Genomic DNA, 13728 nt, shown 5'->3' with positions numbered 1-13728 from the left:
GCCCGGGAAATCCGTTAAGGCTCTCATCAGGCTCCAGTCCATGGGGTTGCAAAGAGTGGACACAACTGAGCACATACATATATTTATATATTTATAATATGTACTAAGATTTAAAAAAATAACCTGCTCTGATTTTTTTGGTATCTAATTCACACTTATTTGGATGGCTATTATATATGTGCATGTTCAGTCACTAAGTCATGTCCAACTCTTTGCGACCCCATGGACTATAGCCCACTAGGCTCCTCTGTCCATGGGATTTCCTAGGCAAGAATACTGGAGTGCGTTGCCATTTCCTTCTGCAGGGGATCTTTCCAACCCAGGGATAGAACCCATGTCTCTTGCACTGCAGGTAGGTTCTTTACCACTGAGCCACCTGAGAAGCCCCACTTAAAGACGTACCCAAGCACAGTTCAAACAAACAGAATATTTCAGTTCAGTAGCCTCTTGGATCATACCTAAAAATCCAAGGAAAGTAAGTTTCTGAAAGCGGATTTGGAGTTTTGTTTTTAACGGAAGGCAATCAGCACCATCTAGTGGACACAAGTAAACTTTCTTCTTGAATTCAGTCCAGTGAGAAGGTGAAGAGAACAAACAGGCTTTGGAATTGGGCTGGAATCCAAGTACCATTTAGTTACCAAATGAACTTGGCAAAACCACTTAACCGCCGTGCTCTGCTTCTCAAGTACCCATCTGGGTAATAACAGTGCTGTTGCATAGGTGTTATGAAGTGACATGGAATGACGTATCTGAGGCATGTTCTAAACCCTCAGTAAATGTTACTTTTTAATAACTAAGCCATAGATAGATTCACACGTCATGGGAACTGTCCAGTAGCACACATTTTAAATTGCCCATCAAAGAAATGACTGTTAAATCTAGTTTGTAGAATCTATGATACAATTCTTAGTGAGGTTTCTCTCCTAGTACCGTGTTACATTTGGCTGAAGCTCATGGTGAGAAAAAGGAAATTGGGACAACAAGGCTGGAATGATAGTTGGAGTCCAGATGGAATACAACGTGGGCTCATTCATTCATTCAAATCTGACTCCACTCAGAAGGAGAATGTCAGGAACAGAGAGAGACTGAAAACAAAAAACAAAAACCAGCTTTGAAACCAACGCTGCCATATGTCACCAACCTGGAATGAGACTAGGGAAATTTTAGCTTAAAATATCTTGACTGTAGATGAAATCTTTATGAATTATTTTGAAAGGCATAATTCTTTATAGAATATTTTGGGGGTGGGGTATGAATACAGCAGAGAAAAATATGGTGCTCTAACATATTTGAATGTGAATTGTTTTGAGGGTATAATTGCAATGGTTGGCATAGAAGTAATTCAGGAAATTAGAAACAAAGACACATTTATTGTGTACTAATACACAACAAATATAATTTATTAAAGTTTGCCCTCAAGGCACATACTGTCTCTCAACAATCTATACAAGGGAAGCAGCAGAAGGTAAATAAAGGGAATGAGAATGATAGAAAGCAATTCAAGATGAGGTGGGTTTTATGCAAAATGTTATCAGTGGGGACTTATTTTGAAAGGTTACAAACAGTAAATGGACACTACATTTCTACTGAATTTGAACTTTCTAGTCACTTGCTTTATATGTATTTTATGCTGTGTAAGCAACAGTTTTTAAAAAAATGATAACAGTCAATCATGAGCACTGGACACAATCCTGATTTTTCTTAGTTGTTTTTCCCCCTCACATCCCCAATAAATCTGAAATGTGTTGTTTTCTGAAGAAGCACCATTGATCACCAAAAATAAAAATGGAAAGAATAGCCTTTATTCATGAAATACCAGCATTGTGCGGGCATTTGGAGATTAGTCTGTAGCTACTCAGAGAGTGATCTGTGGACCAGAAGTATTGGCATCACCTGGGAGCCTGTTGGAGTCTTGGCTTCCACCTGACAGAATTAGCACAGAATGAGGAAATTATAGCCCATAAAAACTTATGGATTTACCCAAGGTCACCCAGCTATTTAGTGCTGTGCTGTGCTTCGTCACTCAGTCGTGTCTGACTCTGCCCATGGGGTTTCTCCAGGAAAGAATACTGGAGTGAGTTGTCATGCCCTCCTCCAGGGAATCTTCCAACCCAGGGATCTCAACCCAGGTCTCCTGCATTGCAGGCAGATTCTTTACCATCTGAGCCACCAGGGAAGCCCATTTAGTATCAGAAATCAAACAGTGGCATCGTTCCTCCTTATATAAAAGTAAGAGTGTCAAGGGAACAGAGTAGGGCTTCCATGGTGGTTCAGAGGTAAAGAATCCACCTGCTAGGCAGGAGACCCAGGATGGACCCCTGAGTCAGGAAGATCCCCTGGAGAAGGAAATAGCAACCAACTCCAGTGTTCTTGCCAGGGGTATCCCATGGACAGTATCTGGCAGGTTACAGTCCATGGTCACAAAGTCACAAAGAGCTGGACACCACTTAGCTCCCTGCCAAATAGAACGGCAGAGATGGGAATTATTATTTAATATAGAGTGGTCAGGAAAAACCCACCTGAGGAAGCAGACACCTGAAGGAAGAGAAGAAACAACCATATGGAAGGCTGGGGAACTGTGTTCCAGGCAATGTGTGTGAGTATGTGTGTCTGGCAGTGTGTGTGAGTATGTATGTCTGTATGTGTGTTTATTCATATTGGAAGAACAACAAGGAGAAGGAGTAGTATTTCCAAATTCCCAACAGATATTAATATTTGGCATGCATAAACAAGAGATCAGAACTGCTAGGAGCTCTCCAAATTTTAAGTTATTCTTAAAATACTTCCAACCTTCTTCATATTATTTACTCATTATCATGCTATATGAAGCACTTGTTTAAAAAATAAGAACTATTAAAAGCATTTATGAGACGTAGCCTGTAGCAAATATTCAAATATTGGAGTACACAGAGAACATTATTGGGTGGGTACCATTTGAATAATGTAACACACAAATCTCCAAGCAAGGCTAACAGCGCTTCACATAATCATGGGTTGGAAATTGCCCAGTTAAGAACTTATTTCGAATAAAAACTTGTTCCTTGGACTATCACTCATAGAATTTGTGTAAAGTATACAATAAGTATCAACTTATTAACATTTATTTTACTTGCAAGAATGACTATTAGAAGACAGTTAATGTGCAGAAACACACACTTACCACACTAATTGCAAGCAAAATTGACTGGTTGAGTTGTGATCGCCTCCTTCCTAGGTGCTCCTGTCCTGGTTCCTGAAATGTTTATCTCAGCTTCTGACTCACAGTGTTTCCTGCCCTTGCTTTTGATTTATCTTGACATCAGTGGATCTCTATGTTGATTGCTAAGGTTTAATTCTTGCAGGAGAATTAGAACTCTCTGTCCAATTTTCCTGATTTCTCAACTGACTTTCTTTTAATTTGGAAAAACATATAAAGATTCTGAGAAATGCTGGGAAGAAATTCTTGAGTAGAAACACTAACAAGGAGGACCTTGAGGAAGCAATTATTATCTCAGGCCCCAAGGAGGGCCTGAGACTGGCAGGATGCAGTTATTGATTAGGTAAGACAGGTAAGAAGGTGAGGTGGAGGAGGGACTGTGGAGAAGTTCAGTTTTTTGACATCTTAAGTTTGAGGTCCTTCTTACATCAATGTCATTTAGTCAGATAAGCATGTGGATTTCAGAGCTGGAGATAGAAATGCAGAATGTAGAAGTATATGGATGACATTTACAGTCAGGTTTTTACACCTACCACTGCCCTAGTTCTGCACACATCACTTTTATCTATTTGATCTTCTGAAAAATACTTACAGAATACATACCTCACCACCTAACAATGAGGCTAAAAGGTCCATGTATTGAAAATGTCTTGTAAACTGTAAAATGCTGCTTATATTGGAAGAAGCAGATATTTGATGGCACTGAGGATGAAGAAAAGTCAATTTGAGGACCCAGGGAAATAGTCTTCATGCGCTGAGAATTTAGAATCACAAAAGAAAGAAAGTGCAAATAGCAATTATTACCTTCTTTGGATTGTGGTCCAATCTGGGCAAAATTACTATTTTTTATTTACATGCCATCCAACATTGACTAAGAACTTCACAGAACATTCTGTTTTTGAGCGCACAACAATGTTGTGAGGAAGCAATCATTATTACCCCATTTTACGGAGAAGCAAACTGAACTCGGAGAGGATAAGCTGACCTGTAGAGCATCATATTAATAGTGAGGACAGAGGCATACAAACATCCATACATCCTCGTTCCGAGTTCAACCTAAATACGAACAAACCATTCCACACCCTCCGCCGTCCGCCCAGAAGACAGAGGAGACAGTAGAGGTTCCTCAGGTCTCAGGGTTTCGTCAGGTTGTGCCCCAGCCGTTCTTGGGCTCCCATGTCTTGTTTCTAGATGGTACTGTCCTTTTCTCCTATCGCGAGACTGGAAGCGTCCGCTTCTGGTTGCCAAGGGAACGGCGTTCTGAGAGGCAAGAGGGCTTAGGACCCGCCGCTTCTTCCACCTGTAGAGAAAGAGAAACTGCGGTGGCGGGAAAAGACCCCTCCCTTTCGGGGGACAGTGGGTGACGCTGAGTGTCAATGCTCTGACGACTGGACACTGGTTTTCGCCCAGAAGGTGAGGGACCGCACAGATTAGCAGCGGAGCTCTGTCGCCGGACTACAATCCAGTCAGAGTGGAGCGGAGTCCCATCTGGCTGCTGGGCTGGGGATGGGCGGACGGTGTCAGCGGGGGGCCGGCCCGGAGTCCTGGGAGGGAGCGGTGGGTCTGACCTCGGAGAAGCTTCAGTCTCCTCGAAGGCTGTGCCAGGATTTCCTGGACACTGTAGCAAACGTTCCTGACCGTAAGACCTAGTACCAAGGACTCCCACTGTCCTAGCCCATAAGATCTAGAACTTGTGTTACAAATTAATTACCAGCCATTTAAAATAGTCTATAAGTGACAAAGGATGCAAATAGGTATTTCACAGGAATAAAAAAAAAGGTGGGCAGTAAACATTTGACTAGAGACAACTTCTTTGGTAATTAAAGAAATGTAACTCATAGATACTTCTTGACATGTACCAGATTGACAAAGGTGAAAAGCTTTGACATAATCAGATTGGCCCTGATGGGGAAACAGACGCCTTCATCTCAGCATACCCTGTTGGTAGTAATGTAATCTGGTACAGTTTTGTTGTAGGACAATTTGGTAGTTTACCAAAATTTGAAATCCAAGTGTTCTTTGACTCAACAATTTAAAAAAATTTATTGAAGTGTAGTTGATATACAATGTTAATATCTTCTGTATAGCAGTGACTCAGTTATACATACATATATATATATGTATATTCTTTTTCATATTCTTTTCCATTATGGTTTGTCACAGGATATTGAATATAGTTTCCTGGCTATACAGTAGGACGTTGTTTATTCATCCTGTTTTTAATATGTTGCCTCTGCTAATCCCAAACTCCCATTCCTCACCTCTCCTCTCTCCCCTCCCCCTTGGCAACCACAAGTCTGTTCTCTGTATCTGTGAGTCTGTTTCTGTTTTATGTATATTCATTTGTGTTGTACTAAATTCCTCATATAAGTGATACGGGATTTGTCTTTCTCTTTCTGACTGACTTTGCTTAGTATGATAATCTCTAAGTCTATCCATGTTGCTGCAAATGGTGCTATTTCATTCTTTTTAACGGCTGAATAATGTATTTAATGGGCTAAATAATTGTATATATGTACCACGTCTTTGGGCTTCCCTGGTGGCTCAGAGGGTAAAGCATCTGCCTGCAGTGCGGGAGACCTGGGTTCAATCCCTGGGTCGGGAATATCCCCTGGAGAAGGAAATGGTAACCTACTCCAGTACTCTTGCCTGGAAAATCCCATGGACGGAAAAGCCTGGTAGGCTACAGTCCGTGGGGTCACAAAGAGTCAGACACGCCTGAGCGACTTCATTTTCACTTTTTCCTTGCCTCTTCTGTTGATGGACATCTGTTGATGTCCATCTGTTGATGGACAGATTTAGGTTGTTTCCATGTCTTGGCTGTTGTAAATAGTGCTGCTATGAGCATAGGGGTGCGTGTATCCTTTTGAATTATAATTTTGTCTGGGTATATGCCCAGGAGTGGGATTTCTGGGTCGTATTGCAATTTTGTTTTGACTTAGCAATTCAATTTTATATTCTGGACATATAAACATAACTAAGCAAAAATTTGTACAAAGAGGTTAACTTAAAATTGAGGTATTCTTTACATGCCGTAAAATTTACCCTTTTAATATTGCAGTTCTGTGAGTTTTGACAAACGCATACAGTTTGTGTTTATGTAATTACCATCACAGTCAAGACACAAAACACTTGCGTCATTCTCCCAGAAATCCCCTTATACTGGTTTATGTAGTTAACCCTTCCTTATGCCCAGTCATCCATTTTCTGTCCCTATGCTGCTGCTGCTGCTGCTGCTAAGTCACTTCAGTCATGTCCGACTCTGTGTGACCCCATAGACAGCAGCCCACTAGGCTCCCCCGTCCCTGGGATTCTCCAGGCAAGAACACTGGAGTGGGTTGCCATTTCCTTCTCCAATGCATGAAAGTGAAAAGTGAAAGTGAAGTCGCTCAGTCGTGTCCGACTCTTAGCAACCCCATGGACTGCAGCCCACCAGGCTCCTCCGTCCATGGGATTTCCAGGCAGGAGTACTGGAGTGGGGTGCCATTGCCTTCTCCGTCTGTCCCTATAGTTTTCTCTATTCTAGAAGTCATATAATTGGAAACAAATACTATGGAGACTTTTGAATCTGGCCTCTTTCAACTTAGCGGTATATAGTTGAGATTTGCCTAAGTTTTATGTCAGTAGTTTGTTTTCTTATACTGCTGAGCAATGTTCCATTGTATGGCTGTACCACAGTTGCTTATTCATTGTCTAGTTGAGGGACATTTGGATTGTTCCTAGTTTGGGGCAGTTGTTAATGAAGTTGCTATAAACCTTTATGTGCAGATTTCTGTGTGATTACAAATGTTCATTTCTTGGGTGAATATCCAAGTGTGAAATTGTGGAGTTGTAAGGTAAGTGTATGTTAAACACTGTAAGAAAGTGGCAAGTGGTTCTGCAACGCTGCTATCCCATTTTGTATTTTTGTATTCTCATCAGCAATATATTAAAGTTCCAGTTGCTTCAACTTTGTCAACACTTGGTATTGTTAGTTTCTTAAAAAAGTAATTTTCACCATTTGAATGTGTAGCAGTATCTCATTATGGTTTTAATTTGAATTTTTCCCATGGCTTAATGATATTGACCATCTTCTTATGCTAGCTTGCTATCTATACATCTTTGGTGATGTGTCTGCTCAAATCTTTCTTATTATTGAGTCTTGATACTTCTTTATATATTCAAGATGTAAGTCCTTTGTCAGCTATGTGTTTTGCAAATATTTTCTTCCAATATTTGACTTTTGTTTTCCTTTTCAGTAGTGTTGTTTGAAGAGTGGAAGTTTTAAACTTTGATACATTCCAATTTATCAGTGTTTTCTTTTATGAATCATACTTCTGATGTTGTCTGCCAAGGGATTCCCTGGTGGCTGATGGTAAAGCGTCTGCCTGCCACGCGGGAGACCTGGGTTTAATCCCTGGGTCGGGAAGATCCTTTGGAGAAGGAAATGGCAACCCACTCCAGTACTCATGCCTGGAAAATTCCATGGATGGAGAAGCCTGGTGGGCTACAGTCCATGGGGTCGCAGAGTCGGACACGACTGAGAGACTTCACTTTCTTTTCACTTTCTGATGTTGTATCTAAGACATCTTTGCCTAGCCCACGATCACACATATTTTATAGAAAGTTTATAGTTTTGAGTTTTTCTTTTAGGCTTGTGATCAATTTTGAGTAAATTTTTGTTTTGCTTTTTATAGCAAGTCTTCCATATAAGCTAAATGAAACTGATTTTTAAAATGCTAGATCTATGCAATAGAGTACTATGCCATGATTTGAAAGCATGAAATGTATTTGTGTGTGGTGCTACAGAAAAGTCTCTGAAATGCATAAAGTGTGAGAAAGCAAGTTGTGAAGTACCATGCCATTTGTGTGTGTTTGTGTTGGGTAGGAGTAGGTAGTTACAGGATAGAAAGTTTGCATATGCCTAAAAAAGTAAGACCTACAAAAATCTATCAACTGTGTTTCTTGGGATGAGGGTAAGTTGAACTTGAAAAACTTTTACATTGTTCTATATTATTTGCCTTTTTCCCCTCTCATAGGCAAATATTTCTTACATAATAAACAAATATAGAAAGTTAAGAAAAAACACCACAGTTTTTAAACATTAAAATCATGAAAATAAATGTAATTCAACTTTTTAAAAAGGCTGGCTATTCATTGTAACTAAACAGAGGAGGATTAATTTTCTTTTTATTCTTTCATTCATCCCAAAACATCAAATTACATTGGCCCAGTGTCCCCATTTTGGTTTTAAATCATTCATGGTGGTTGCATTTCTCACAAGCCTATATGAAAAAGTTTAATCTCACTTGAAATGAATGTTAGGAAAACTTTGTACCTCTTAACAGTGATTTATTGCAAGTTAGAATCTGGTCATATATCCTTCTGTTTAATGGAATATCAAGAACTGAATAGTATTCTATTTTAGAACTATCTTTAATGTAATAAGAAAATGCTGATCACCTAATGTTAAGTGAGAAATACATGGATTCAATTTTGTTGAAAAAACATGAAAAGCAAAAATGGAAAAGAAATGTGCCAGCAGTGTTTAGCTCAGGGTGATGAATACTGGGTGATTTTTATTTATTTTTGAATAGACTTTAATGTATTCCAGAAAATTTACTACAATAAATAAATTCTTTAATTATGAATTTAAAATACTAGAAAACCAGCAAGTAGAGATAAGCAAAAGGTAAAAGAAGACACAAGAACACCCATGAACCTGCTAGTCCAGAACCCACCATTGTTACTTCTTTGATTTGTGATCATCCTTCAGGTCCCTCTCTGTATATTTCTTTAATTAGAGAAATTGGTCTTGTTTTTTAAACAGGATATTGATTTGCTTCCTTCCTGCTTCCTGCCTTCCTTTCTTGTCTATGCCCTTTGCCAGTTTTCTATTGGAATGCTTCTTTTCCTTGTTGATAAGAGCTCTTTAAATATGTAAATGTATTAATCTTTTGTATATTATCTATATTGCATATATTTCCTCCAGTTTCTCATCTATCTTTTAATTTAGAGTTTTTTTTTTTCTTTTTGGTTTGATACTCAAGAGCAGTCAGTGTTATGTGATCACATCTATTAGTCTCTTATTTTTTGACTTATGCTCTTGATGTCCTGCTTGGTAAGTCACTAACCTCATTTTTGGGCTTCCCAGGTGTTTTCGTGCATGCTCAGTTGAGTCTGATAGCCCACCAGTCTCCTCTGTCCATGGGATTCTCCAGCCAAGAATACTGGCGTGGGTTGCTGTTTCCTCCCTCAGAGGATCTTCCCAGCCCAGGGATGGAACCTGTGTCTCCTGCATTGGCAGGCGGATTCTTTACTACTGAACCTGTGGTAAAGTGCCTTCCCAGGTGGCTCACTGAGCCACTCCTGCCGAGTAGGAGACGTGGGTTTGATCCCTGGGTGGGGAAGATCCCCTGGAGAAGAAAATAGCAACCCACCCCATGATTCTTGCCTGGGAAATCCCATGGACAGAGGAACCTGGCAGCTGTAGTCCATGGGGTTTCAAAAGAGTCGGACAGGACTTAGCAACTAAACAACAAAAAACCTCATTATTATGTAAATTAGATGTATGTTTCCTTCCAGTCCCTTGGAGATTTCATATTTTATATTTATTTATTATTAAGCAATTTAAAGGAGAAGGCAAAAAAACTTTTAATAAAGTAATATAGTAAAATATGTCAAAATACAGTATAATATTTACAGTGGAAAAAAATGTCACATCCTTCAGGGACAAATATCTTGAACTTGTAAACATTATGCTTGTTTAACTATTGTTTAGATTTATCAAGTTTTGGATATTCTCTTTGATTTCCTATTTTGACAGGTTAGATTTTTTATACATTTCCTTTTACATACTCCTCACATACACTCAATATAATTAAGGCACAGTATTTGGTTAAATCAATATTCAGTGCTTATATAATTAAAAGTATTTAATTATCATTTGATTGTTTGCTTTCTTGCACAATGCTTTATTTTTCTTGTGGGATTTCTCTGTGGCTACTGAGATTGTTTTCTAATACACTCAGATACATCTCTAAGTTCCTAATTCACTGCCCTTTATCCGTACTTTTTTCTAGATGGCCAAATCATAAGATTGTTAGTTATATCCCTACCCATCCTGGGAAGTGTGTTTTATTTATGATTTTCAGGAGCAAACATAAAAGAACAGACCTATTTCTAAAGCAAATGGAGAGATTTCTGGAGCCTCTTAGCTGGTCCATGCCATTGGTGGTTCCCTGTGCCCCTCCCCTTATTGACGTGTATTATACGGGCTCTGCACAGGCTTCCATCTCATTGCTCCCTCTGTGCACTGCAATAAGTCTCCCTTGACAGGCTGCTTAGGGCATTACAAGACATTTGGCCTTTCAGTGACTTACGCTTTTTGATTGTGATGTGACGGGCCAGGGTGATCCGTCATCCCACAATAATAATGTCAGTGCCTTCCTGAGTGAGCCAAAAACCCTTTTACAGAGTTGAATAATGTTGAGATCAATGCCTTTTTCATTTGGTGAGATGGAAAGAGTTGACCTACTGGTCCTTGACGCCTCGGTACATTGAATGGTTGGGAGCTAAATCATATTATCCCTCTGTGTGCCTTGGAGGAGCATGGGGTTGTTCATGTTTGGGCTTCCTCCTGTGTCCGGAACTTTCTTGGACTCTGCCTTCCCTGTTCAAAAAGAGAAAGATAGATGAGTCATTTTGTAGGGTAAGAAAAGGACATTGTTTCACTTGCTGGGCCAGAGGCAGTTGCCTTTATTCTCTTATGAGAGAAATGGTTTGATTCATAACCAGTAGGAATTTAGGAAAGGATTTGTTGGAAGATATCCAGTCACACATATGTAAAGCTAAGTATTGAGAAGGCAAACTCTGAAATTCTCTCTGTTTCTTCCATTTTATTTGGCATGTATGCCACCCCAGCGTTACTGAACAAATCTGGAATGGTCCTGATCAAGGGCACAGTTTGGCAGGATCAAGGTGCTGGCAATGCTCAAGTTTTCTCATTAGATTAAACCACCCTGCCTAATATCTCCTGCTTTAGGAAACAGTCCTGGGAATAGAGCAGCCAGACTGGTATAAGGCCTTTGGATGGTGTCACCCGAAAAATAGTTAAGGAGATTGGCAATGTGTATCCAGATAATGAAAGTCTGTCCTCTGCTAGATAGAGTAGGTTCAGTTCTCTGTTGCTTCAGGGCAGAAGTAGAGTTGTGGGTCTTAGAAGGGCAGGGTTGATAGAAGAGTGATTACCAGCAGCAGCAGCAGCAGCAGGTACTCCATGAAGATTTGGTACCAAGGAAGAGAGGAGAAATCAGAGCTGAGAGGGAGCCCAGGCTGAAGGCTGAGCTAGAATAAGGAAAGTAAAACCAAAAGCAAGTAGAGGCTTTGGGAAGTTATTACAATGAAGCATGAGTCTTGGCTGAGAGGTGTGGTTCTCCGAAAGTGTCTTCTAAGGCCTAGGACACAGTAAGTGTTTCTCTTGGAGATGCAGAAAGCCACTGAATGGCATTCACTTCTGCACTTTTTTAGCCACTTTCAGAATCTAACATCCTGGGCAGCATGTTTTTTCCACTTACAGTGATGTAAAATGTAATGATCCGTGGACATAGACATCTTTTGATGAAGTTAGGGTCCTGTGAGTTTGGTAGCAACATAATCCTTGTAACAAAGGCTCTGAGTTAACTGAATGTTAACAGTGATGAAACATTTAAACATACAAGTCACAGCTTGCTTAAAATTTTGTTTCAGGATATCAATGGATATTATAAAGGGAAACTTGGATGAAATTTCAAAACCAGCCTCAAATTCAAGAACACGTCCTGGGAGCCGAAGTTCAAATGCTTCTTTGGAGGTGCTCTCACCAGAACCAGCATCCTTCAAGGTACTTTGCTGTTTAGAAATGATATAAACGAGTCCTTTCAATCTCTAGCAATTGGTGAACCAGAGCTGTTGTTAACATCCCCTTCTAAGGTTCCTCTTTAAAAGGTGTGTTCTGGGAGCACTCATAGATTTCTTGTTTGTTACTTTAGATCTTTTTATGTGAAAATACTCTTTCCTTCTTTACTTTCCCCTCTTTTGGGGGTAGGGGGGATAGAGTATGGCTTAATTTTCCATAGTTGTACTTTGATAATGCTCATTTGTTAACTTTTCTTCTTTCATAAGAAAGCTTTGTATTCCAGTATCTACTATGCCACCATTGACTCTTAACTATGAAAAAGATTCATTAATTTAAAAAACAGAGTCTGGATCAAGACCACATGGTGTATATTTAGTAGGTACATTACCCGGCTGTGACTCCCTTTATTATCTTTATTAGTCTTTCTATCTTTTCTCAAAATATCTAATTCAATTTTTTTTTTTTTTAAAGAATCTTTTTCTCTCTGTGATGTGGGGCAGTTTATTTGTCTTAAGGTTGTGGGAAACAAAAATTGTGAAGCTTATGGTGAAAATTTTCTTTGCAGTTTTATGACTCCCTTCTCACGTATTCTTTTGACTTATGGGTTAGACCGCATTACAAAACTCTTAGAGGAGTGTCTATCATGATTTAATGCTAGAAATAGAAAACATTCTAGGCATTTCCAACCTAGAATGTATTCCAGATTGAATACAAGAAATTCAGTTCCTAAATCAATTGAGGGCCAGCTGAAAAGGAAATCACAGAGGGGACTTTTCTTGGATCATTGGTTCCCAGATCACACTGTGTGTGCATGCTCAGTCACGTGCAACTGTTTTGTGACCCCATGGCCTGTAGCCTGTCAGGCTCCTCTGTCCGTGGGATTTTCCATTTCCTTCTCCAGGGGATCTTCCCTACTCAAGGATCAAATCCAGGTCTCCTGTGTCTTCTGCATTGCAGGCAGGTTCCGTACTGCTGAGCTACGAGGGAAGCCCAGTCACACCACCGTATCCAAAATCCAGAGATCTGAAAGCTGCTGCTGTTGCTGCCTCTGATATTCTACACTTCTCTCAGAACCATAAAACTGGTGACTAGACATGCAGAGGTGACTGCCTTTGATATTTCTTGTCAATAATATAGGGCTTCCTTGGTGGCTCAGTCAGTAAAGAGACCATCTGCATATCAGGAGCTTAGCAAGATGGCTTCTACCTCATTTCTGTGGTATAAATTTTGTGCAGATGCACCTAATTGGATGAAACTAACACATATCCAGAATCCAGCCTGCAAGCAGCTTTGTAAAATACAGTTTCTAGCTTAACTCTTATGTTTTTTTCATCTAATCCTGCATCATTACTGTGTGTTAACTCTTACAGCATTGTAATAATTCTTGATATCTGATGAGATCGGTCTCCCCATCATATTTTTCTCTAGGACTGTCCTAGCTGTACTTGGCTTTTTGTTGTTTTTATATTTTAGAACAGTTTTCAAGTTCTATGAAAAATACTGTTGAGGTTTTGATTGAAATCGCTTTGAATTTATAGATTAATTTGGAGAGAATTTCTAACTTTATGATAGTAAATCTTCCCATCTATTTACATAGCATCTCATTGACTTCTTTGCTTCTAATTTAAACATTTTACATACTGTGAAATTTAGTCTC

At 39.6% G+C, this 13728-nt stretch overlaps 1 protein-coding gene across 2 annotated transcripts in view; it reads left to right on the top strand.

Moving 5' to 3' along the window:
• Positions 1-4433: 4433 nt before the first annotated feature.
• FSIP1 (fibrous sheath interacting protein 1) overlaps positions 4434-13728 on the top strand; it is a 211105-nt gene continuing 201810 nt past the window's right edge. The window contains exons 1-2 of one of the 2 annotated variants that reach the window (XM_010809205.4): positions 4434-4609; positions 11924-12056. In XM_010809205.4, the coding sequence (XP_010807507.1) occupies positions 11931-12056 (126 nt within the window). In that variant the 5' untranslated portion in view covers positions 4434-4609; positions 11924-11930. Of the gene's footprint in view, positions 4610-11923; positions 12057-13728 lie in introns of those variants that run through there. The other variant, NM_001193138.2, reaches the window with a different exon arrangement.

This window comes from Bos taurus, chromosome 10, assembly GCF_002263795.3.
Source record: "Bos taurus isolate L1 Dominette 01449 registration number 42190680 breed Hereford chromosome 10, ARS-UCD2.0, whole genome shotgun sequence".
Classification (NCBI taxonomy): Eukaryota; Metazoa; Chordata; class Mammalia; order Artiodactyla; family Bovidae; genus Bos; species Bos taurus.
Note: the sequence above shows the minus strand (reverse complement) of the source record. Positions and strands in the feature narration are given on the sequence as shown.